The sequence below is a fragment of the Lepisosteus oculatus genome, chromosome 10 (genome assembly GCF_040954835.1).
Source record: "Lepisosteus oculatus isolate fLepOcu1 chromosome 10, fLepOcu1.hap2, whole genome shotgun sequence".
NCBI classification, from domain to species: domain Eukaryota; kingdom Metazoa; phylum Chordata; class Actinopteri; order Semionotiformes; family Lepisosteidae; genus Lepisosteus; species Lepisosteus oculatus.
Window position 1 is genome coordinate 31,485,661 of NC_090705.1, and position 26,165 is coordinate 31,511,825.

At 38.8% G+C, this 26,165-nt stretch overlaps 1 protein-coding gene across 11 annotated transcripts in view; it reads right to left on the minus strand.

Annotated features, from left to right (window-relative positions):
• Positions 1–26,165, minus strand: part of nek10 (NIMA-related kinase 10) — a 65,985-nt gene that overhangs the window by 31,191 nt on the left and 8,629 nt on the right. For all 11 annotated transcript variants that reach the window (XR_001479571.2, XM_015357446.2, XM_015357442.2 and 8 more), the window contains exons 13-24: positions 22,635–22,774; positions 22,199–22,260; positions 20,814–20,891; positions 20,405–20,469; positions 20,198–20,300; positions 19,578–19,706; positions 16,667–16,804; positions 15,937–15,982; positions 15,712–15,833; positions 15,183–15,285; positions 13,842–13,917; positions 2,416–2,545 (exon numbers count right to left, since the gene is read on the minus strand). Coding sequence is in view for 10 of the 11 variants with exons in the window: in XM_015357446.2 (XP_015212932.1) it covers positions 2,416–2,545; positions 13,842–13,917; positions 15,183–15,285; positions 15,712–15,833; positions 15,937–15,982; positions 16,667–16,804; positions 19,578–19,706; positions 20,198–20,300; positions 20,405–20,469; positions 20,814–20,891; positions 22,199–22,260; positions 22,635–22,774 (1,192 nt within the window). In the remaining variant the exon portion in view is untranslated. The remainder of the gene's footprint in view (positions 1–2,415; positions 2,546–13,841; positions 13,918–15,182; positions 15,286–15,711; positions 15,834–15,936; positions 15,983–16,666; positions 16,805–19,577; positions 19,707–20,197; positions 20,301–20,404; positions 20,470–20,813; positions 20,892–22,198; positions 22,261–22,634; positions 22,775–26,165) is intronic.

The following is a 26,165-nucleotide window of genomic DNA, read 5'->3' on the forward strand; positions in this document are numbered from 1 at the left end:
ATTGGTAACTCAGCATACTAAATACATTTATTTCTTTTTTTGCTTGATAGAATTCTTGCTTCAAACAATTCAAATATATTCATATTCAAAAAATTAACTTTGTTGTACAGACAGAAAACCTTGCTCCATTTAAATTTTTGGGGGATTAACAGACTGTAATAAAATTAAATATTCCTTAAAGACTGGAAATTAAAAGTTGACAACCCTTATACAGTATCTGTGTACAAACACAAAAACTACAGAACTGAGCCCTGTAACCTAACATCACCCTGTAAGCCTGGGCTACTTCAGTGTACTGTAACTGAGATTAACAATTGCCTAGGTTCTATCATGTTGTAACTCCTGACCATCGCTGTTATCTTGATCCTCCAGCTTTCTGACCTGTGCTTGAAACTTGAACCTTGCATAGGGTTCTTTCAGGACCCTGTGCAGGCGACACAATCCGGGTATGAGTGGGGAAAACATGGGGAAAAAAACATGGAGGGGTCGGGAATGAAAACGGGGCTTGTCCATGATACGCTGGTGTTCGGGGGAGGTGTAGCCGAGGCAAACAATCCAGAAGAAAGTCCAAGGGGGAATACAAGAGGAGGCAAAAGTCCAAAACCGGGCGGTCCATCCAGGACAAACAAGATTTAAAAACGGGAACCAGGTCGGAACCGGCACGGGAACGGGAACTAAAACCTTGACGGGACCAGGCGCTTCCAGGTCCCGGACTCGCCTGGTATGGAAACCAGAGCAGAGCCCGGAATAGAGTGAGCGCATGGATTTTAAGGAGAAATGAAAAGGGGGCTGGAACAGGGAGCAGGAGTGGGAGATGAGTGGAAAACAAGGAAGGGCTGGAGCGTCCTTAAGAGGAGGGGTTTACGAACGTGACACATGTATAAGGTTCTATAGCCAAAAACATAGCATGGACCCTATGAGAATAATTACTAGTGCCCTCTCATGTAGAGGAGAGGGAGAAGGGAAATGGACACAGAGAAAAGCCAGGTGTAATCAGGGATCAGGAATCGTCGTCAAGTTTCAGGCACAGGTCAGAAAGCTGGGGGATCAAGATAACAGCGATGGTCAGGAGTTACTTGAAAAGCGAGGAACAGGAGCTCCACTGGTAAAAAAAACAATACTGAACACTGAGATGATAGAACTGAGCCCTTAAGTATGCTGGGAGGCAGAGGGTGTGGTGAAGGGTGAGAAGTGCGATTGGATGATTAGTTAATGCGGCGGTGTCTGATTATCTGTGGTCGTGAGAATGTGGCGGCATCTGCGGAAAAGTTCAGGTGTGGTCATGATTCAGTTGGCCATGATATTCTCAATTTACCACTCAGCAACAAACTCTGTGACTTGTCATGAACCTGGGAACTTGCAATACTATAAGTTATTTAGCCTAATCACTTCTCCAACTGATGGCAATTCTGCTGTAGGCAGTCTGCTGAGAGGTGGTTACTTCACCCTCTAGCACAGCAGTTCCAGAAAAACAAGGATGTATTTTTTCATACTGTTACATCCTAAGCACATGACAGAAGTAATCAGAGACTGTTGCACAAGGGAAGGCTGACAGATTTTTATATTTTCCATCCTCTTAGCCCATCCAGTGCAGTCTCTAATTAACTAATCAGACACACTCTCCCCCCTGTCTACTTAAACCAGCCTGACACACCACTCCTTGCTCAGTATTAGGTTTTTCCCTAGCTAGAGCAACATCGGTCCTGTACATCTCTTACGGATTTCGACCTCGGCTTGTTTACTGACTACGTCTCTTGGTTCTCGATTTGACTGCAGTGGATTTTTCTGCCTTTTGACCCTGGCCTGCACTTTGGACTCACGAATTTGGATTTGCGTCCACAAGAAAATTTACGTTCGGAGGATTCCGCATAGGGTCCTTAGACATGAGATCGTTACACATGAATCTTGTTCTGAAAGTCCAGACTATTGTCATGATAATGTCCATTAGTACTGTACATTACTAAATCAATTTAAGATAAATTAACAATATATGGCAGTACTTAACTGATGTGTGGGAGGGATAATGACAGACAAGCCAATTTCAACCAGGTGTTTTATACTGCAACTATTCCTGACTTTTTCTATATACATATAACTCCTGCACACACCATTCCTCCCACCCCTTTCTCCATCTTTACAGCCCTGGGTTTATTTCTCTCTCTGATGGGGTCTTGAGACTCTTCTTCTTTGGCCAGGAGGCTATCTCCTACAGGTTAAGCCAAAACGAGGAGGCTATCAACTACAGGTTAAGCCAAAACGTATTGTACTTAAATACTCTTTCACAACATTCGCAAAGCATCTGGTTCTTGGATGGCACTACTCTGCGTGAAACATTGAATGGACTAACCAACTGCACTGCCTGGTATCAGCCCGAACGTTTCAGAATAACTGTAATACATTTATTCGGGGTCTTACCTTCGTGGCCAGAGAAAGCATGTTTGTGCTGTAGAAGGGTGGATTGAGTGTGACCATCTGATAAAGGATACATCCAGCAGCCCAGACATCAGCTTTCTCTCCATAGGGCTCGCTCTTTACAATCTCAGGACTGCAAAAGAAAATAAATGACACCATTTCAATCTTCTAGTTACTAGTGGGAAACAAGAAGAAAGAAAAATATACAACTAATAGTGTGGAAATTAAATCAAGGGGATTTATAGAATTAAATTATGTTAATATTGTACAATGCACTAGTAAATCCTCATTTACAATACTTTATGTATTATTTGTCACTGGGATACATGTCTTTTTTCAGAGAAGAGCAACCTGATATATTCCTAGTCATACTGGATTGGTCCACAGTGAAAGATTAAAAGAAATGCTAAAAATCAAATAATGTTGTGTAAATACCTTAAGAGACACAAGTGTACAGAACTGTTGTGACAATGCAAATGTGTAGACTCCAGAGGATCTCAGTAAAATGTTACATACATTTTTACTGTATGTAACAGCAAAAGTACAACACTTACACAATGCTACAACAATGTTTACTAGGTTAGTTTGGGAACTTTTAACACTCTGACTTCTTAATATTATGTATTAAGTATCGTCAAGTGCTGACTTCTAAAAACAAAAACAACATAAATGTTTTTTTAATACACTGTAATGTGGTCTACTAACCAAAACCTTATTAAGCATTTTGTCTATCATAACCAATATAAAACCTCAAAGTTTGGAAGTGTTTTTTAAACAATTAAAATTGCTCTTTACTTTTAAGTAAATAAAGATTAAGACATCACAAATCACACACTAATGTGTTGTCACAACATAGTTCATTAGAGCATAAGTCTACAGCATAGAGAGCAAGTCTAGTACAAGAAAAATGTTATTGTTAAAACAGCAGTCTATGAGTGTTTATATTCAGTCATTTACAGTTTCTCATCTTTGATATACACGTGAAATGTTTCAAAAATACTTAAAGATTAAGAGAAGTTCTGCTCAGAACTTCTTTTCATCTGTCATTATTTTGTTAAACGTAAAGTAAATGAAAGTGTAAATTTATTCTCATCCTCAGGTCTGTCACACTAAAACCTGGTTCAGATTATAAACTGTAACTGTTCAGATTATAAATTCTAGTCTGCATTTTTTTGAGTAATTTACATCTCTTCAGCAAATGCACTGGACCCCCTGCACTTTGCCTTTTTGAAGTTAGCATTTTTTTCAATGGATCCTCATTTTTGTGTAGATATCTACATCATTGTTCTGTTACTTTACCATGCAAGCAAACAGCAATGTGAATCATAGTTGCATGTTATGTTTGACAGAGACAATCGTGACCCTTTGGCTAAAGAAATGCATATATAATAGGTACAGTTCCTCTGGGTGTCTCTTCTAATGCTGTTCTGTACTGAACGCAGTGGCACAGGTCCAGCTAGCTATATCCTAAATGTGTGCGCAAAAAGAGGAAAATCAATAAAACTTAACTGAGCACCAAAAAAATCCCTCCATGGCAGGTAGACAAAAAAACGGAAAAAATGGCAGCACTCCCAAAGAAGCAAGTTAATAAGAGAATCTAGACTATTTTTCAGACTAAGTCTATGTCTGAAAAATGGAAAAGTACAGAGCAATCCCAGTGACAGAACCAACAACTGCACAATGCAAAGAAACTGAAAAGGCACAGAAATGGGCACGAGTGATCCCTGAATCTCTGCCTCAATACTTGCTCAACAAATGATTCACAGAAAGCAAATAGAATAAAAGTATTTCATATTCAAGGCAAAATTAATCATAGGAAGTGAATTCAGTCAAATTCAAAACTCTAAATTAAGGTGAGATATACTGTATATATCTTGTCATATACTGTTATGTATGTTCTGTATTGTACTATGCACAATTAAGCATGAAATGTTGACACAGATCTCTGCCTGTAAAACAAAACAATAATTTGATCATTTTATCAAAGAACATAAATTAAATAGGTTACCAGCCCATTTATTACTCAGCAAATCACAAGTGGCTTAATTCCCTCTAGGCAGTCTTGGTTGGACCACATGATGACTAGAATTCTTTGAACCTGATGCTGTCTTTCTCTATCAGGCAAGATGGAGGAGAAAAGTGAGAGCATGCAGCACCTAGCAACAGTCTGAACCTTTGTCATATTCTCCTTACATCTCTCTCAGATCTCGCCCCACTGGGTTTATGTCAATTTTCAATTAATCTCTTTATGAATCAATCTCGTAACTGAAAACACTAAAGTGCAAGGAGGAAAATTAGGTACTGTACTTAAGGAAATGACCAAAGTTCTGTCAGGGTTGTCAAGGGTAAAATGGTGAATTAAAACTCCACCACTTTCTCTGCCACTGCCCTCTGGCCAGACGACAGTGATTTAATCTGTCTGAAATTTTAATTCAAATGAAATAGCAAACACTGAGCACCTAGAAACCCTGCTCTGAAACCCCATGGCTTGATCTGTTTTTGTGAAGATAAAGAGCAATACCATGCAAACAATCAACAAATCTGAGTTCTTACTATTTAAAATGAGTATGTATAACAATATGTATGTACAATATTCAGTTCAGTTAAATTCAATTTATTTTATTCATCCCAATGGTGGTAATTTAAACAACAAGCAGTGCAAAATATTACACATTCCAAATAAAAAAGGTAAAAAATATGGTATCGCTACATTTCTAAGAAAAAATAAAATAAAAAATTAACAAAAACAGCAAATGGTCTCTTTTGAAAGTAACAGAGTGCTTGTGCATTGTAAGATTGTCCTGTACTACAAAATAAAATTATAATAATTTCTATTGGATATTTATGAAAATGAACTCTATCCAATACAGATCATATTGATAAAACGTTTTTATACACTCATTGTTTGCAAGGCTCTGGAACAAAGCTAAACTTTCTTCCATTTGTCTTGCACTGTGGACAGCAAAAAGTGAATACGAGATGAGCCACCAATGATGGCATAGGCCTTCCTCTGGACCTGCTGGACATAAAACTGTGCCAGTTGTCTTAAAGGCTCACCAGCAATTTTAGAATTGAGGTTCACAAGATTTCAAAGACGGCTTTTGTCTTTATGAACCGACACAGAAAGGAAAAGGTCAAATCTTTTTGATAAAACAGCTATAAAATGTTGAATGCCCTTTTGGACTCCAGAGGAACTACATTTTCTCAAGCCATATAAATACTGCTGGGATTTCTGCCCAGTAACATCAGTTTTCTTAGTGAACTTAAGTTTATTGTCAAGCCAAGTGGTAAGCATTTGTAACACTGAACTACACGAACAGACTCAACATGGATTGTTATGGGAATGATATTGCTTTGTTTTTTTTTTAATCAACAATCATTTCTTTGTGACATATTCATCTCAAAGTAATAAATACCACACCAGTTGACACATCTGTCCAGAATGGGTATTTGTGTTTTTCTCTCTGTCGGCTCTGAGAGAAGACCGACTATCACCGTTATCAGCATGTTACGTTCCACATCTCTCCTCTAGAGGGCGCTACTACCCCTTTCTGTTATGATTAGTGTCTATTATTTCCTGGTGCATCTCGTTTGGTTTTTGGTTAAAAGCCTAGCGTCTCTGCAGTTCCTGGCTCAGTATTGGAAGATGAAGGCTATTAGGCTTGCCTATTTTTCAGGTCGTCCGAAGGCAGGACTTTTCCCCGGCATCCTGACCGCCTGGGTCCGGGATGCAGAGCACCTGGTCCCGTTATGTTTTTAGTTCCTGTTCCTGTGCCGGTTCCCGTTTTTAACAGTTTGTCTTGGACTTCCGCATTTTCCCCGAGCACTTGATCACTACAGTCACCACCCCCTGTCTGTCTACCCATCCTAACCCCTTGGTACCTTCCTCCGTCGTCTTTTCCGGATTATACCGTCCGCATAGAGTCTTTAATGACGCACTCCATGGGAGTCAAAACTGGCTCTCGTGACAGCAAAGTTGTTGTAATATTTTCACATTTGCTCCAACAGTCATCAGAATACAAGATGAAAAGGAGGGAAGAAAGAACACAGCCTTGTGGTGAACCAGTAGGAATACAAACAGGGTCATATGCCAAACCATTAATAATTATTACTGTACATTAATAAGTTCATCCAACATAAAAATGATGATACACGTGATAAGTTGATGGCCTAATTTCAAACGTGTAATACGTTTTTAAACCAAAATGTTTGACTGCATTGCATTAAAGACTGGTGAAAAATCAGTAAAGAGAAATCTGGCTGAAGAATTCTTTCCACTCGAAATGTTTATAAAGCACATCTAATAGAATCCTGCATTGTCAGCAAAATGGTAGGCAAACTGGAGGGGTCAAGATCTGTTGCAGCCACAATATTTGACAATATGTGTATTTTTCAAGAGTCCTCATCACTAACAGTGTCAGAGCTATTGGCCTCAAGTCATTGAGAGTTTTAGGTCAGTTCTTCTCAGGAACAGTACAACTGTAGAATATGAGTTACTGATGTAAAACTGTCGCATTTTCATTCTGTATCAGGAAATGTGAATAAAATTAGCTGTTTCCTTTAATTTATTTTATAGCTTTTTTAAAACTCCAGGAAAAATGTATTTAAAAAAAAATACTTAAAATATTACACGGAATTAAATTCTGAATGTCTTGTGTGTGTACAACACACAAGTTTGCTGTATGTTGCCTTAGGCCATGACACTAGCTTTTTTGTTTTTGTTCCTTGTTTTTCTGTGCTATCGAGTCCCACTCCCCAAAGAACACAACATGGACTTTAACTCCAGTCTGCTAGCAAAGAAGAAAAAGTAATGCTGCAATTAGAATATATCATTTAATTATAGGAAAATTTCCTTTTTTTCCTAATGGGGAGGCTGGAGAATTGTCATGTCTAGAATTATCACCTGGATAATTCTTAGCACAGAAAGACACCAGCCCTCAGGTTAACTTGAAACAGTGCTTACCTCATAGAGGAAGCCTGTGTGTATGTTTTATGTACTGTAAGTCACTTTTGAATATGACTTTAGATGACACATACTTGTACAAATGGTTTGAATTAACATATACATAACTGCTTTCCGTGACCTCCATTAGCACTGGAGAGCTATGCACTACTTTAGACGGTACAAGATTTGAGATAATTGGGGTCTTTGATCCGCTCATGAGAGACAATGTCAAGTGTGCAACGGGCCTACTTTTCAAAGTTTAGTGAATTAATTTAAGTAGACATTTGTCAGCAAAACAAAAAAAAGTACAATAAGTAGTTGACAGGTTCAGATACAGTAGTCACCTCAATGTGATATAAAAAAAACTAGCCCAAATGCTTACCAAAGCAAAGCTTACAGAAATTAACACGTTCCTATGAAGTTAGAAAGCTAAATCAGAGATACATGTTTGATGAGACATAATGAAACTAATAAAGGCTTAACCCTAGGGCTGTAGAGGTCTTCTCAGATTATGAAATTAAACCCAGACAAGGTCAGTATGGATTACTCTAGACAAAAACATACCATAGCAATTATTTTGCTGTACAAGGCTGATCTTCTCTAGTCTGGCAGGGGTCAATATTTCGTATAGTAAGCGAGTCTATTACTTTACTGAGGTCAAGAGTGGAACACTGCTTGCCACGTGGCTTAATAATCATATACTGTAAAAGTGAGGTAGCAGTGTGGGTCAGTGGTTAACACTATAGACTTTAAAGTGGAAGGGTGTGGGTTTGTATCCCAGATGGGGCACTGTTGTCATACCTTTGAGAAAAGCACTTCACTCAAATTTGTTTAGTACAAATTGGCACAAATGTACATTGCTTTGTATGCAAGTATCAGGCAAGTCCATTAATAATATTGCTGATGAGAGAGCTCCAACATTGAGAGGCATTGGTATAATATTATCATAGTTTTGGCCCACAGTGTAAAATAGAGACTATATTACTGTAACGCTTCGGGGTTCATGTGGGCGCCCTCACCGCTGCCGCCTCAGGTCCACCCCCCCACTGCCGGGGACTCAAACCCGGGCCTTTGGCGTCACTCAACAGGGACCCAGCCAGTTAAGCTAAAGGGAAATCTCCCTGCAGCCCCTGCGGCTGCGGTCCCTGCTATTTACAGGCAAGGGCGGTGACGTCACTGCGCTGGTAAGCCGGCTCGTACAACCTGCAATGGTGGCCGTATGCGTTACATTACATTGGTTATTTGGGGAAATGTCAGTGGACATAAACATGTGGAAACGACTAATCAATAGAAAATTGAGAAAATGGAGGTGCTCATATTGGGTGATGCAATTAGTGAAGCATCACGGGGACCATTACTAGAACAATTGCTCTTTCTCCTATGATCTAGATTTGGTGTAGTTAACAAAATGCTTATGTTTACAGACAATATCAGCACAGGAGGAATAATAAGCACTGCAGAGGCAGCAAATGAAATTAAAGATGATTTAGATCAAATTAAAGTCTGGGCAAACACCAGGCAGATGGCATTTAATGTAGACAAGTGCAAAATACTAGGTACCAGAAAGATAAATATAAACTATATATTCAATAGAGGAAACACTGAGCTTGAATGGGCTAATTATGAAAAAAGGAAAGTATTTATGTTGATGCATAATTTTCATCCAGATAGTATGCAATAGAGCTACAATAGGGAAGGCAAACATATAGGTAGATGTTGTGACCGGCCTCACTTTAAATAAGTGACTAATGAGAAACATATCTGAGCACATCAAAACTCACAATGCCACAAAGAAGGCAGCATAATGAGTCTTTACTGTAGTAGTTCTCCTCTAGATACATACAAGACTTGCTCAATAACACCCATGTAAGAATGTGTAAACTCTACCCTAACCAATTATCTACTGCCTAATTCACCTCAAGTGTGACTATATACAAGTATTAGAGGCCAATAAAGGCTCTCTGAACGGGCCTGTTGAAGATGTGTACAATTGAAATAAAAGCACGTTCTTAAAATTATACAATGTACTAGTACGACCTCATTTAGAATACCTTGAGCATTTTTGGGCACCATGTTACAAAAAAGATCTTGCTGCTCTGCAATCAGAGAAGAGCAAACAGATTCTCAACTTACAGAATTCTATTTAACAACAGTTCCATCACTGTGGGTAAGAATCTATACTGCTGTTCATGACACTGTGTTTAAAGTCACAATCCACATTACATTTTATACAAATATGTCATCAATAAGAATCAAATTCGAACAATTTCAACATTATTTCAAACAAGAAACATATTTTCCTTTGGTCACTTCTCTTACTGAAATTACAGTTTAAACAGATTCTGTATCTTATAACGTAGAAGAGGAACACTAAACATTTTTGCACAAAAGTGACACAGGAAGTCACAAAAACCATGTCCTCAGTTATAGAAATGCCCTATTGTATCAGACCTTTAAAAATTATTCATTTGCATTATTTTGCATGCATAACAGCCATCTAACAATATTGTTCTAATGGAAGTCATTTCAGTGTGGCAGGGAACCCAAACAAGACCATTAACAAGAACTGTAATAATGATGGAGTCTCTTATTCAATACATTTCTCTACATGTTTTGGAAGAGAAAAATACCTATTTTTAGGAAATATTGTTTAGAACTAATTTCTTTTTATTGCTATAATATGGTCAAAGTCCTTCCTTTATACTGAAAAATACAAATCATTTTGATGGATAAAGGGTTATTACTGCTATTTATAATTTGTATATGTTTGAATTTTTCATTATCACATTTTTCCATCTGGAAATATTTACAATAAACTGCTTTGGGAAGCTGAATGAAACAATAAAACACAAAACACAGTTTCTTGCCACAGCTTGGCTGCTGTGCCAATTGGTCTAAATACCAATACCACCGTATACACAGTAGCCATTTAATATTCCAAGGTCTAAAACATGAATATGGTACAGTATATTAATCTTTGGGGCTCAATTAGTCTCGAGCAGGATGTAAACACAAGACACATATACAGTACAATGTTTTACTTATTTGAACAGCTGCTATTCCTCATTGACACAAGGCTAAATAACTCGTATCTCAAAGTTTTTTAGTGGGCACAAATCTGTATGTTAATGCTCCCTGTGCACCGCAATGTGAGGGAGGCAAAGGAGAGTCAAGCAGTGCTACTCAAAAGCCAGATTGACATTGCAGTGAAGTGAATCAGGTGAAGAAACCACCGACCACTGTGACTAGTGGCCTGCTTGTCCTTGATTCTAAGCAGGCATTGTAGGAGGTGCACTAGTATAGAGAAGATATAGTGTTGACTGGAGGCCATCTGAAGACCAGGCCATCAAGTCCTAGGGGGTTCTCCTCATGCAGGTAAAGCAGGCAGTGGGTCAGAATGTTACATTCCACATCCCTCCTCTAGAGGGCGCTCCTACCCCTTTCTGTTATGATTAGTTTTATTATTTCCTGGTGCATCTCGTTTGGATTTTGGTTAAAAGCCAAGCATCTCTGCAGTTCCTGGCTCAGTATTGGAAGATGGATGCGGGTAGCCCGAGGGCAGGACTTATTCCCTGGCGTCTTGACCATCTGGGTCCGGGGCTCAGAGCGCCTGGTCCCGTTATGCTTTAAGTTCCTGTTCCGGTTCTGACCCGGATCCAGTTTTTAACTATTTTGTCTTGGATAGATCTCCCGGCCTTTGGACTACGGACTGCACCCAACTTCCCGTTTTGGACTTCCCTGGACTTCGTTGCTTCGGCATTTCCCCCCCGTGCACCGGATCACTACAGTCACCGCCCCCTGTCTGTCAACCTGTTCTAATCCTGCTGTACCTTCCTCAGTTGTCCTTCTCCAGTCATTTCCGGATTATACCGTCTGCATAGGGTCTTTAACTACGCACTTCACGGGAGTTAGAACTGGCTCTCGTTACATCAGCAGGCTCGTGGCAAACAAGATGGCCACAGATGTTCTGGAAATCATGTTTACTACCTCTCGATGGACGCGCCACTTGGGCTAGTTTGACCTTCCTTGGAGACGAGCTCCACTGTTGTATTCTTGTCCCTCTCAGCAGACTGCTCTCTAAATAGAGAAGGGAGAGTCTGCTCTTCTCTCAAACATGCTAAAGCCGCAGAGCTGTAGCTCCCTGCAGAAGGTTTCTACCAATCGGTCTAGATAGGAACAGAGGTTCCAAATCCAAGAAAAAATGTATTGTTAAGGCAACAGTAGGCAATAATGGTGACAAACTACCCAGCTCACAAGTATAAAAGGGATGGCTGAGTAACATGATAGTAGAGGAGAAAACCATATCACTTCCCCATGAAATCTGCCTAAGAGAAAGCTAAAGCCCCATTCTAATCACTGGTGGTGATCTGTTTTTAAATTCAATAAAGATAAAAGCAGAAAAAAAGTGCCAAGTTCCCACACATATCAATTTCTAGTTTAGTCTAAATCTGTACTAAACAACAATCAAGGAATCAAGAAACTGACAATGAAACTGACACTTGTAACTTCTCCTTTCAGTGTGTTCACAGTTTCCTTAAAAAAACTGTGCATTTTGCACAGAATTTGAACCACAATAGAGAAAACTAGAACTCGAATTCAAGATCATTATGTTTAGCCTTTGTTTTTGCCTTTCTGTCTTTTTTTCCAGATACTTCTGTGCTTGTATTATCAACACATCAACAGACTGAAACATTAATTCCACATCAGACCTTGCTTGGCCCTGAGACAGAACCAGATAGTCAGGTGGGAACTATCCTCTTGGGAACTTGAATAGAGGTTGTTACTATGCTCCAGCTTAGCAGGGGTTACTATGGCATTCTCAAAGAAATCAATACCAAGAGAAATAAATATAATAATAATATTTGCTTAAACTTATATAGTGCTTTTCTGGACACTCCACTCAAAGTACCACCACCAATGTGTAGCATCCACCTGGATGATGAGATGGCAGCCATTGTGCGCCAGAGTGCTCACCCCACATCAGCTATTAGTGGGGAGGAGAACAGAGTGATGAAACCAATTTATAGATGGGGATTATTAGGAGGCCATGATTGGTAAGGGCCAATGGGAAATTTGGCCAGGACACCAGGGTTACACCCCTACTCTTTTCAAGAAACGCCCTGGGATTTTTAATGACCACAGAGAGTCAGGACTTCGGTTTTATGTCTCATCCGAAGGACGGCGCCTGTTTACAGTATAGTGTATATTTTATGTGACTCCATACAGTAAGTATGCAGCTTAGACCCCTATACAATATTGCCGTACTCTTATTGTTGTTGTTAAACATATTTATTCCAGAATAAATTGAATTTATTCAGAAAATGGAATTTCTCAGGCAAAAGCAAAAAGTGAAAAACATATTTTAAAACTAATATGAACAACTATGAATATATTATATAACTGACACAAATCTGTTGAAGATACGTCCTACAATGTTTAATTGAATACTTTTTGCATTTAACTATTACACATAAGAATAAGAATAAGTCCAGAGTCCAGTGCATTTATGACATACATAATGTATTTCAGATTAAGATCAATTATGAGAGGACTACATACCTTGATTATTCAGTTAGTTAGGTTAACCAGGGAAATATGAGAACTCTAAATGATTAATCAAGAGCTGGGAGATCTTCCTAAAAGGTCTGAGACCCATGTTGTGCATTAAAATGCATTGTTGCGTTTCTAGCCACAGCACAAGTCAAATGCAAATTTTAGGGCAGATCCCAACTGACAGTATGTGCAGTAGGTACATGACTTAAAAGAAATTCTGGTAAATAATGCAAATTAGACTAATAAAAAGGGACCAAGTGAGCCTTTGCACGTACAGTATTAATTAAATGCAAACAAGCTGTTTCACAACCACAGTGTGATTAACAAATGAAACAGGAAATTATGTATAAACCAAAACTATATATTTTTATCAGTTACTCATGCTTCTTTATTGCATGTTCTGTGTAAAAATAAAGGCTGATTATTTGTTTAACAAAGAAATAGAAAATTTCTGTGTAAGAGAATTCATTAAAACAACTTTTTTTAAAAAATTTAGTTCTGAAAGAGAACTAAATTAATTCCTTTGTATTTCCTACAGTTCCTAAAGTGCTTTGTAGAAGCTGGAATCACCAGCTGTCCGTAGTGGCAGAGCAGAAAGTTAACATCATGACATCTTGTTTCGTAATTAGCAGTATTACAGAGAACCACATGTGTTCTAATAGTACAGTATTATTGTTTTGTTAATGGCAGAGATTAGACAGCTTTTCTGTTGTGAACAGCATTTGGACACACTTCAGAGTATAATTACAGTTTTGTAAGGCAAGTATATACACAAAGACTGCAAACACAGTAACAATACGTTATGTAATGTAGCGGTGTACTGTATAATGTGTACTGCTAAGCAATCACATCTCTCCAGGTGTAAATGCCCCTGATCTCACCTCAACCTAGTTATACATTTTTGTACCTTATAATTTGTCATGATACTCACCAGGAATACAAAATAGTTCCAACTACCGAGGTAAGCTTGCTGTTTTCTTGTTTTTGCTTTGCAAGACCAAAGTCAGCTAAAAAAGAAAATTGTTTATGTCAATGAAATTCACATCACAGTTTTGATCAAGCTTCCATTTCAGCTAAATAATACTATCTGTATATATCTCTGATTAAGCTCAGGAATAAAATATTTTTTACATTGTTGATAATAAAAGCTATGATAAAATATACATCAATTTATTAAGTTACTAGACTATTTTCTATTAACTTTTATGGCCATTAAAAGCAGGAGTCTAATTCTTGGATGGCCTAGCATCTTCAGATATATGTTCCACTTGAGCTTCCATTTCCATAGTTGGTTGAATTATTTCATGAGCTGCATAATTGGAATACCTTTAACTATGGTCTGCCTGAAATGTAAAGCTTTTTGTGTCGTGAACAGCACTCGAACACACTTCAGAGTATAATAATGAATGATAAGTACATTCAAATAGGCTGCCAACAATCAGATATAATGGAAAATGGCTTATGAGTATATATACAGTACATGTACATATCCATCCATTTTCTACCCATTTTACCTAAACAGTGTCATGGGGCAGTATGAGCGCAAGGCAGGATACACCCTGGATGGGATGCCAGTCCATCACTGGGCACAAACAGACATAACACAAACTCACACCAGGGCTAATTTTCACAGAATCCAATTTACCTATCATTATTTTTTGGACTTTGGAGGGAGAAAACCAGAGGTGCTGGAGAACATTCACATGAGCACAGAGAGAACATACAAACTCCACACAGACAGCACCCAGGAATTGAACTCAAGAACCCCAGTACTGCCAGGCAGTACTACTAACCACTTTGCCACCATGCCACACATGTCTAACTATCCACTAAAAAAATAGTCAGGTTAATTATTTATTTGACTACTTAGATTGAAACAAGAATCAAGAGATACTGGACTCTGATCTCCTTAGTGGAAAGGTTGTGTTTAATATATCTCTCTATCTCTACTCTTTAGACAACAATGCCACCTAGTGTATCAATTGATGGTAATCAGTTTGCTTCCTACTGTACTCTTGCAGGTGGCAGTTGTTTCCTCAGTAAAATGCAATTCAGTTATTCAAAATGTATCCACTAGCGTAAAGTGTTGTGTTTTTTGTTTACAGTGTCACCGATATTGGCTGCATAGTGCCTGACACCAGAGCCAAGATAATATCAACTAAAACCCCAAAACAACTAAAATAAAATTGCAACCACACAACTAGAATTAAACAACAAATGAATGTGAGCTAAACAGGGAAAAAAATTCTGTATAATGAAATCCGACACTTACTTATAGTTACTCTATCCTTTTCTCCCAGCATTATATTGTTCGGTGTAAGGTCTCTGTGTACAATCCTTTTCTCTTTATGCAAGTAACGAAGTGCTAAGCATATCTGAAAACAGAGAAGGGATTGCGAAATTAAGGCAAGAGTATTAAATGACATCACAGTAAAATACTCAATTATTTAGAAACGTGTTGTGTCGGGCTCCTTATTGTTTCCACTTTGAAATGTTATTTATAGTATGCGCCTAAATATTCTAGTATGGATGTGTAGAAAGAAACCAAATTAGTGCTCTATAAACTGTAGCTTTTACAACTTGGATACTTAACTTATTTCTTCTAAGTCGTTTTAAAAACTGTCTTTACTTGATTCAATTTGTGAGCCTGTCAAATAACTAGACCAGAAACCCTGACTGAAAATCTCACAAAACACAGGAATTTGGCAAGAAACTAATTCAATGAAAGGGAAGTCCATATGGTCGAAATGCCAGTAATCTGCCAGTAATCAGTACAGTAATCTGGAGATACAGGCCTTTACCTGAATAAAGATGTTCCATATCCGCTCTTCTGTAAATTGCTTTTGTTTTTCCTTGAGAGAATTAAAGTGCTCCCCAAGGGGAGTTCCTTCTATTAGTTCCATTACGATATACAGCCTGTCATCTATGAATGAGAAAAAGGCTGGGGGGTCAGAACCTCACTGTAATGCCTTTGATTTTACTGACCACAAAATGTATATCCATGTTTGGATACATTATAAACTTACTTTCTAAGAAGGTCTTGCAATACCTTACAATGTTAACATGGTTCATCTAGAAAGAAAAGCAGAAAGATTACATTTTCAAAAACATCACCAAATAGAAAGTTATAACATACCATAGAAGCTCATTTCTAAATCTTTGGTAAATATTAGGATTTATCACCCAACAGATCTTAAGGTTATTGTTTTTAGGTACTGAACTACTAATATACTCTGCTATACTACTATACTATATAGTCTACTATACTGCTAATATACTAATATACTTTGCAAATGTGGTAGCACAATGACACTTTATAATGTTTATAAATGACTACAGAGAGAGATGTTAACTCTGTGTTGTTTTGACAGACTATCTGTACTTCTCAATAACGGTGCTGTACAAGATTCCCTGAGAATGCTGTGCCATGCTCTTGGGAGAGATATCCTGTGCTTCATCCAGATTTGAATGGATGGATCATAAGAACATAAGAAAGTCTGCAAATGACAGGAGGCCATTTAACCAATCTGGGTCATTGAGTTGATAGAAGCTAATCAAACTAAGGATCTCATTTAACAACAGGGCTAGGCTGATTGTTTTAGACTCTTATAGCCTTAGCCCTGACTGGTATGCAGCAAGGCTACATTTGCCAAAAGTATTTATGTTGATCTATCCTATAGATATTTAACTGTTTTGTCTTAAAAACTGTTTTGTTTATGTTACTTTCAGACATGAATGTAATTATTTGAAACGTACCTGTTCCTTTATGATGGTTAGCTCTGATACAATGTTCTCCACACTGCTGTCCCGGTCCTTCTTGTCTTTGCCAAAGGCAGGATTGTGAAGATTAACTTCCTTCAGTGCAAACAGATTCTGCCCGCTCTGTTTCCTCACCTGTCACAATGACAAAATTCTGGATTGTTCCAACAGCTGGACAGTCTACATGCTTGTACTATACTGTATGTATCTATGTATGAACACAATACAAATAACACACCATTTCCTGGAAGGCTGGTCGGGGGGCTGTTTTGCTTGTTCAGTTTATAATTTGCAAATAATCTATGTGAATGTCTGAAATATCCTCTTTAGATACTTAAACACTACAGGCTTGTCTTCAAAAAGGAATAAGCAATTCTACTAAGAATAAGAAATAAACTGTTATAATCCAAATTTTTGGACTGCACTGTCATATTCTTCAAATGCATGCTCTTATGAACTTAGGTATCTATTGTTGAGTATACATAGGGTACAGGTAAACTTAATTTGCATTTTTCAAATCTGAATTTCAGTGTGTCTTCCCCATCTAGAATTAGCAGTTTAGACATTAAATGATAAACCTGCTTCAAAGCAGAATAACAAATCTACCAGTTCCCTGAAGGCATTTATTGTTAGAAGTGTCTGTTAAATGCACAAAGAACAGCTAGAAGTACAACCACTGAGGCATTAATTTATTCAATGGATCTGTTTTCACCACCTGAGAATTTCACATTCACAGTTATGCCAGTGCCTAAAATGTAAGATTTGCACTTTAAACTTCAGCATTACACCATCGGTGTCATATTCATCCACTAGAAGAAGTCAGAGCACGAGCAACACAGGTCCTCTATATCAGCTTACGCCTGGCACAGGCTCATAAACTATGAAATCTCCAGACTGAAGTTTCAGCTATACCAGCTACAATACTAACTATACTTCAGGCTGAAAACCAGCTGTGGTGCCACAACACCAGCCACATTATCATAGCACAGGCCTCTGACAAGTACCAGCAACTTTCTCACAGTGTAGGCTGCTGGCTCATTGTCACAGTTACAGGGATGAAGTTACCTACACACCTCAGGTTGAAGATACTGCCATGGTCTCTGCTAATACCTTGGCCATTGTGCTAGTCACCCTATCACAGCATAGGCTACTGGCACACCAGTACAGTACAGGGCTGGAGGCTCCAGCCACTCATCTACCTTATGAGGCTACAGGCTGAAGATCAGCTGTACTGCTACCTTGCCAAGATGTGATTTTGACGGGGGTCTCGCCTACAACCTGTACTCCTGTTGTAAGCCGCCCCAGGAGGCATCACAATATTAATAATACTAGTAATGTGATATGTTATGTCACAACTTAAAGACAGTGAAATCTTATAAAGTGTATTAAGTAGCCAATAAAAAAGTACCACAATATCAACAGCCACTTTTGCTTTTATAACAGCTGAAAAGTTCATTCTTGGAGCAAAAAAAGATTGAGAAATAAAGGTCATTTTTTGCAGACAACTGTGTCTTTAGAAAGGTGAAATGTTAAATTTCTGTATGCACCAATACTAGAGATCTGAGGTTTACTGAGAGCCAGCAATAGTACTTTGGGTGTGGTGTGACTGACTGGAGAAATGGAAAGGCTAAAAACGGCCTAAAATTGCAATACCAGAGATTCAATAAACTGTGTGCTTTTTCAGCAATATGTGATCTAATAAGTGGCCATGTCTCAATCAACGGATTATCAAGACGTCTGTACTTACATAAATGCATCAATTCCTTTTCATTTGCATACATTTACAGTACAGTACATGTTCTCACAGAATCTGTCCAGACAAATTGGACACTGAAGTCTGTAATTAGTGATCATCTTGGGATATATAAATCCAGTTCTAACTTTATTAGAAGGTTTTAGTGCTCAAGCAACGCACATACTGTACACATTTAGAAACATCAATGATTGCCAGATAACACAAGCTATAAAGTCAGCATGTGTAATGAAATGGCATGTGCCATTTTAAAAATATTCACTCTACATACTGTATTTTTTTCTATTGCATTTATACTGTATATGCAAGTATGTACAAATATGTGTGTTGTGAAATTACTTTATGATATTTAATTCTGAACATGAACGCTCAAACTAAAGTCTTCTATGGGTAAGAAAAATGTCAGTAAAAACTAAAGAGAAAACAAATGCATTGGTTGTAAAAAAATTCAAACCCATGAACTTAATATCTGGCAGAAGCAGTTTTGGCAGCAACTAAAGCCACAAGTTTTTCTGGGTAAGTCTCTACAAACTTTGTACCAAGTCGTGCCTGTGTTTTCTCGAGCTCTCACGAGTTTCTTGGGGATCATAAATAGACAACACTTTTCAAGTCTTTCCACATATTCTCAATAGCTCCAGTTTTCCTTAGTTGCTTAGTCCTTAGCAGAGTGAAACAAACAAAATTGTAATTGTCTGAACCTTGCTCCATCCATTTTTCCTTGAATCCTAACACGCTTCGTAGGCCCAGCTGGGGAGAAGCATCCCCAAAGATGTGGTCACCACCTTGCCAGATTATAGGAAATTATGAGAACAACTATTATTGCATACAGACAGAGGCCACTTAATTAATTGTGGGTTCACTGAGATAATTTCGTGCAATGTAACTACAGTAATTTGGGTGCAGCCCAGCAAAGAGCTTGATTACTTCATATTTGCTACTTGAAAATGTCATGACAACAAGCTTCAAAGAAATAAAACTTTGAAACCACATTCAGAAATCTCTCTTAGAGTTTTATTAGCAACCTCTGGCTGTGCAGTAACTGAATTCGACATAACCTATCAAAATTAACAGAACTCTAGTCGACTCTTCAAGACACAGATACAAGTGTTTTCTTGTGACACCGCATCTCAGCCAAGGACAGAGTGACACACCCACCTTATAAACACTGCCAAATGCTCCACTTCCAAGATGATCAAGAATTGCATAGCCATTGATGATCTTTGAAGGAGCCTTATTCTGGTTGACAGTTTCAATACTTTCTTTGATGTTACTTAATTCTTCATCCTATGAACATAAATAACAACAACTGCAGTAATAATCAGCATATGATTCATTATTCTCCTCAACCTAAAAATAGTAAAATAACCTCAAATCCAGACTGCAGAGGGGGAATGTAAAGCAAATTTGTAATTTTTGAAAAATAAATTAAAAACATAGGTTAAGCTATAAAAAACTGCATTGTGTAAAACACATTTCTTTATCAAAGAAAAATATCTCAATTATAATTACAATATTTATGCTATAATTATTCTAAACTACTAATCTAAAGTGTGTTTTATTTACTTAAAACGCAGACATGCTTTTTAAGCCAGTAGGTTTCAAGCAAAATATTAACTATGCAGATAAACCTCACTTAATCAGAGGACACTACAACATTGTATAATGTAAGTAGTGCAATACATATTTTAATCTCCACTGCAAAAAACAAAGACATGCTTGATTTAATTGTTACGAAACACATAACAAACCCCACTTTAACTAAATCAGACACTTACTGAAAGAGCACAGATTTTTGCCAGCAGTTTTTCATAGGCAGTGATGTCGCGAACATAATGTCCAATGTCAATGAACATCTCGAATATTTCTGTAGAAAAGAGTCTAAAAATTGCAAAGCATTTCTGTAACTTGAGGAACTCCTGCTGCTGTATTTTACTTAATACAAAACACCGACAGATCGGCTCAATTACGTTATACTTTGATACCTTTTGAAGAGATGGCGATTTCGTTCCATACTAAAGAGAAAGCGCAAAGCCCTGAAGGCATAGCACTGTGAGAGAAGAAAAGAATCCTGTCATCCATTTTACTCTATACATGACTACATACACAATAAAGTTACTTGTTAAAACATGCCTTTGATAAGTTACATTAGCAAAAGTTAGATACAGTATTACTCAACAGTCTGTGCATGATGTAGACAAAGAACTGAAGACAAGGTCTAATTACTATAAAAGGATTAAATATGTATTCCGTGTAAAATGTACCAAGATATTAATCTTCCTTGTCATGGACCTTTATAGTACTAAATCTTGGAAGCTTAAAGAAGATTTAGTGTTTATATTATCTGGAGAACAGAAATATTATTAATATTGATCTGACTTATGGTTGAGATACCTGAAGCAATTCTGTTTTTGGTCCTGTTCTTTCTTTATGTGGCAGAATTAGTTTCCCAATTATGTAGACCCCATTTTCCTAGAAAAGCAGAGAATAAAGACTAAATATTATAAATTAGTTCATCGGTGCTAGTGTATTGATACCATATAAACAGGAAGTCTGTAATAAAGGTTGCATATCATAGAAACTGTAATATTTAATGTGCTTTTGCTAGATTTGTAACAATATTTCCAAGAAGCATTTGGGTTTTCTATGCTTTCTTTCACTCGCTCATTCTAAGAATGTCTTGTGGAGAGCCATCAGACTCTACAAAGATTATTGTGAGATTATTTTCCGTAACTGTGAAGGGTCATGACGGATGTTCCAGCAGAATGTGGACCTATTGTAATGGAACGCTTACGGCCGACAAGCAGTGTGTGTAAGAGCCGGCGTACCAGAGCGGGTGACGTCACCGCCCTTCCCTGTGATAGCAGGACCACAGCTACTGGGCTGTGGAGAGATCTCTCTTTAGCTCACGGGGCTAGGTCGCTGCAGAGAGACGCGGAAGTCCCGGGTTCGAGCCACCAGTCGGGATGGGGCCGACCAGATGCGGCAAGGGCGCCCGCCTGAGCCCCCGTTGCGTTACATTGGTGTCAGAAGCGGGGCGGGATAGCCCTTCGCCGGGGACGGCGATTTAAGCGGGGGAGAGTGTAACGCTTACGGCCGACAAGCAGTGTGTGTAAGAGCCGGCGTACCAGAGCGGGTGACGTCACCGCCCTTCCCTGTGATAGCAGGACCACAGCTACTGGGCTGTGGAGAGATCTCTCTTTAGCTCACGGGGCTAGGTCGCTGCAGAGAGACGCGGAAGTCCCGGGTTCGAGCCACCAGTCGGGATGGGGCCGACCAGATGCGGCAAGGGCGCCCGCCTGAGCCCCCGTTGCGTTACAGTAACTTATTTTCACAGCAGTTTATTTGAATAAAAGACTGCATATGTTACATGTGAATCCATTTAAATATACATTCTATTTCTGTTAATATTAAATATATTTTAGAAATGAGCAATGTTTCCTCACTTTAGGTATTTAAAAGAGGCAAGTAGGTGATTCCCCTAAGTGAAAACATCCATCCATTTTCTAACAGCTTTATTCAATACAGAGTCACTGGGGATCGGAGTCCATCCCAACAAGGAACGGATACAAGGTACGATACAATCTGGACAGGACATGAATCCAGCACAGGTCACATCAAAATAAATTTGATATTGGAATTCTCCTTGAAAAGGAAAAAATGGCTTGATCTTAATGGAGTAAACCTTGCTTGCTAGACCTGGTGCACAATCTTAAAAGCACACCATATACAGTTAATAATAAAAGTGTAGTAATGGTTTTGTTGCATTGAATTCCTACCTGAACTACTTGATGTGCATTAGTGTCATCCAGTACGAGCTCTGTCAGTGCTGCACAGCAGGCTGGAAAAGAGAGTGAAGCATCAGGTGGGAGCATTTTTATTTAATGACTGGCAAAATAAGAGAGTGGTTCATGGGATGTAGGAAATCTAACCAGACAGTACACGAGTATTATACAGCAAATGGAACAGCTAGTTAATTTCTTACAGCTTTACTCAGATGCAAAGGCAGCCACAGAAACTAAACTAGAAGGCAGTGGAAGCCTGTGTAAATTGTCCAACATTTTCAAGCTTGCATTTACACTTTTCAAACAACATTCTTTCTGTTTATTTCCTTACATTCATTTTTAGATAGTGAAGACAGCATGGTGAATCAAAACTAGACCTTTCTATGAATTTGTGTGGATTGGATAATTCCATACTGGGCACCTGGCTCACCTGCCTGTAGTGACAGTGTGTTTTCCAGGATTTCGTGAGGACTTAGCTCTTCTGATATATGCTGTTGCTGGATCCTTCTAGCTGCATTGGCACTGGATAAACTCCCAATAGAGGAACGGTCAGACACATATTCTCTACCACTGCAGGGAAGAAACACACAAAGGTTATTTATCTCCATGTTTTTATACATGGCAATCATTGGCAATGGTTATTATTATTATTATTATTATTATTATTATTATTATTATAATTGCTTACACTTATATAGGACTTTTCTAGACACTCCACTTTTTACAGGTAATGGGGATTCTCCTTAACCACCACCAATGTGCAGCCCCCAACTTGATGATGTGACGGCAGCCATAGTGCGCCAGAACACTCACCACACATCAGCTATCAAGGGGGAGAACAGAGTGATGAAGCCAATTCATAGATGGGGATTATTATAAGGCCATGATTGGTAAGGGCCTTTGGCCAGGATTTCGTGGTTACACCCCTACTCTTTTTGAGAAACGCCCTGGATTTTTAATGATCACAGAGAGTCAGGACCTTGGTTTTATGTCTCATCTGAAGGTCGAGTATTTTGTACCCGTCATTATACTGGGGCATAGACTGCAGGGTGAGCGCCCCCTGCTGGCCCCACTAATACCTCTTCCAGCAGCAACGTTAGTTTTTCCCAGGAGGTCTCCCATCCAGGTACTGACCAGGCTCACAGCTTCAGTGGGTTGCCAGATGTGAGTTGCAGGGTGACATGGCTGCTGGTTATCATTATTGTTATTGTTACTGATTTTAAAAATATATCATACCACAACTTTTAAAATTCAAGTATGCTGAATATATTAAGAGTTCCAGAATGGCTATAAACAAAAGAGGAACATGTGGACCGCTTACAGCTTTGGTTGACAATAGCTTAATCTTATTTTGCCTCTTCATGTAACTGATTAAAAGGATTTACTTCCAAAAACAAGGGGTCTAGTCCTTTTTACCTCACCAAGCTGGTTAAAAATATCAAAATTCTGTTTACTGTGTTTTCATAGTTAAGGGATAAAAACGCCTTTTAAGATGAAGTATAGATGCCTTACATGGTAGAGTACTTCTTTATTTTTTTCCTGTGCGTCTTATGTATTTCTCAGCTGAAAGAAATTAATGGGAGCTTGTGATACTAATAAAAGCAACAACTGAAGATAAAAGTATTCTCATTCCACTTACAAGTTATTCTTAACTGAACAAAGTGGGACACCCAAGATGAAAAAGATAAGATTAAAATGTCAGTTTAATAAATCAAAATCCAATCCAATGGATCTATTCACCACATCGGAGTTAAATATTTACTGTTAGTGATTAGAGAACTACAAAGACGTCAGAAAATAGGGAGAAGCTTATTTCATGATTACAAACATGCATTTTGCCATCAGCTATATCACCCTGCAGCTCTCCACTGTAGGTAAGCAGGGTTTAGCCTGGTCAGTACCCGGATGGGAGACCTCCTGAGAAGCTACTTTTGCTGCTAGAAGTGGCGTTAGTGGGGTCAGTAGGGGGCGCCCACCTTGCGGTGTGTGTGGGTCCTATTGCCCTGGTATAGCCCTGGTATAGCGTCGGGGACACGACACGAGTAGTGAGTGCTGTCTTTCGGATGAGGTCCTGACTCTCAGTGGTCATTAAAGATCCCCGGGCATTTCTTGATAAGAGTAGGGAGTTATCCCGGTGTCCGGGTCAAATTTCCCTCCGTCGGCCTTTACCGTCGCCTCCAGATTGTCCCCATGTATGATTGGGTTGCACTGGCCCTGTGATGGACTGGCGTCCTGTCCAGGGTGTACCCTGCCTTGCGCTCGTTGCTTGCCAGGTAGGCTCCGGCTTCCCGCGACACCGTGTGGTATAAATCGGTTTGGCAAATGACGTGACATGAAAAACTTGTATTTTGGTAGATTTTAAACAAAAACACTTTTAGCAAAAACAAGAATAAAAAACAGCTAAATTAAAACTTTAGCCCACTTATCAATCACAATAGCACCCAGTATTGTAAGGCAAAAAACTATGTGTTATAAGGAAGAATTTCTAAAAAATAAAAAGCCACTATCATGTACTGTGAACAGGAAAATGTTTTATTTAAATACAGGCCTAAATGGAAATAACAGGGTTTTGAACTAGTTTTATAGCAAATGGATGCAGAGAGGAGCATGAGAACATATTGGTTTTTTCCCCAACGAGGGCCATGGGTATATCTAGATTTCTATGAAAAAATATTCTCCTCCAGGAAGCCATTCCACAAGTTTAATAACAGCCAGGAAGGAGTTCCTTTCTTTAAAAAAATGTATAACCAGATGTGTTTGTAAAAACATTTCGAAGCTGAAACAAATCTTGCTCCCTAGTTTGTTATCAGTCCTCTGGCTTAATATGCCCAATCAGTAAAACTCTTTAACTATCATTTAACATTTTTTGTCTGGCTTACTAGCTTTCACAAGAAATAGGTTTCACAAGAACATTTATTTATCCAATTTCAGTCCACTTGCCCTGTCTATGGAGCTCCATTGCACAGTTATGAGGCAAGGAAGCAGACAAAAATCCACCCTTTCTAAAGACTTATTGAATGGGAAAGGAAAAGGAAAAAAATAAAGAAGGAAATAAAGAAGGAAAGGGAGCCTTGCTTGAAACTGGAATGGTAGTACCCCAGCAGCCAGGCCTGAGGGTGGTATTTCCCGGTGAGTACAATACCCAGCCAATTTTAGCATAAAAAAAATGGTTATGTGCCCTTGTTGTCTCAACACCTCTTAGGCAAAAGGTGAAGTTGTGTAAAATGCCAGTATGGCAGTGAGAGGGATAAGTGCATCCAACAGGAAGCAAATGGTCTGTGTAAATGTGAAGACTAAGGCATTGTGATATTGCCTCATTTCCTACTTTCTATTGTTTAAAAACTCTGCAATTTATTAGAACAAAAGGTTACAAACTAAAGAAGGCTACACTATCATCTACAGTTGCTAGTAGCTAATTGATCCAACTTTTCATTTACCCATTTCTTGAAAAAGGGGTAACAACGTCAACATGGTCGGTCTTGGTCTAGACCCCCTGCAATTATTAGTACTGCTTTTCCCCGTAATGTAAAAAAGAGCACCAAGAATGGTGTTCTCATGCGTAGTAATGCTGTGATAAGACCTTGGGTCTTTCCAAGCTGTTTTCTTATGAGCCTCTTGCAATTACAGCCTGACAGAAGTCCTGCAGCAGGATTGCTGTGAAACTTGCCTCTCATGATTGTAATCCCTCCTCTTACGGGCGCTCTGGCCCTTTCATATTAGTTGATTATGTGCACCTGCCCTCTGTTTGTCCCTCCTAATTTAAGCCTGACGCTCTCGCTACTCCTGGCTCTGCATTGGAAGACAGACGCCCGGAGGCCCGCCTACCTGGTCGCCCTACGTCCCCGGCTTAAAGGCATAGGCTTCCTAACGGTGTCCTGACCAAGCTGAGTCTGGTTGCTCGGAGCGCTCACCCCATTTTAATCTCCTTTTCCTGTGTTCCATGTTCCTGTTTTTTTCATCG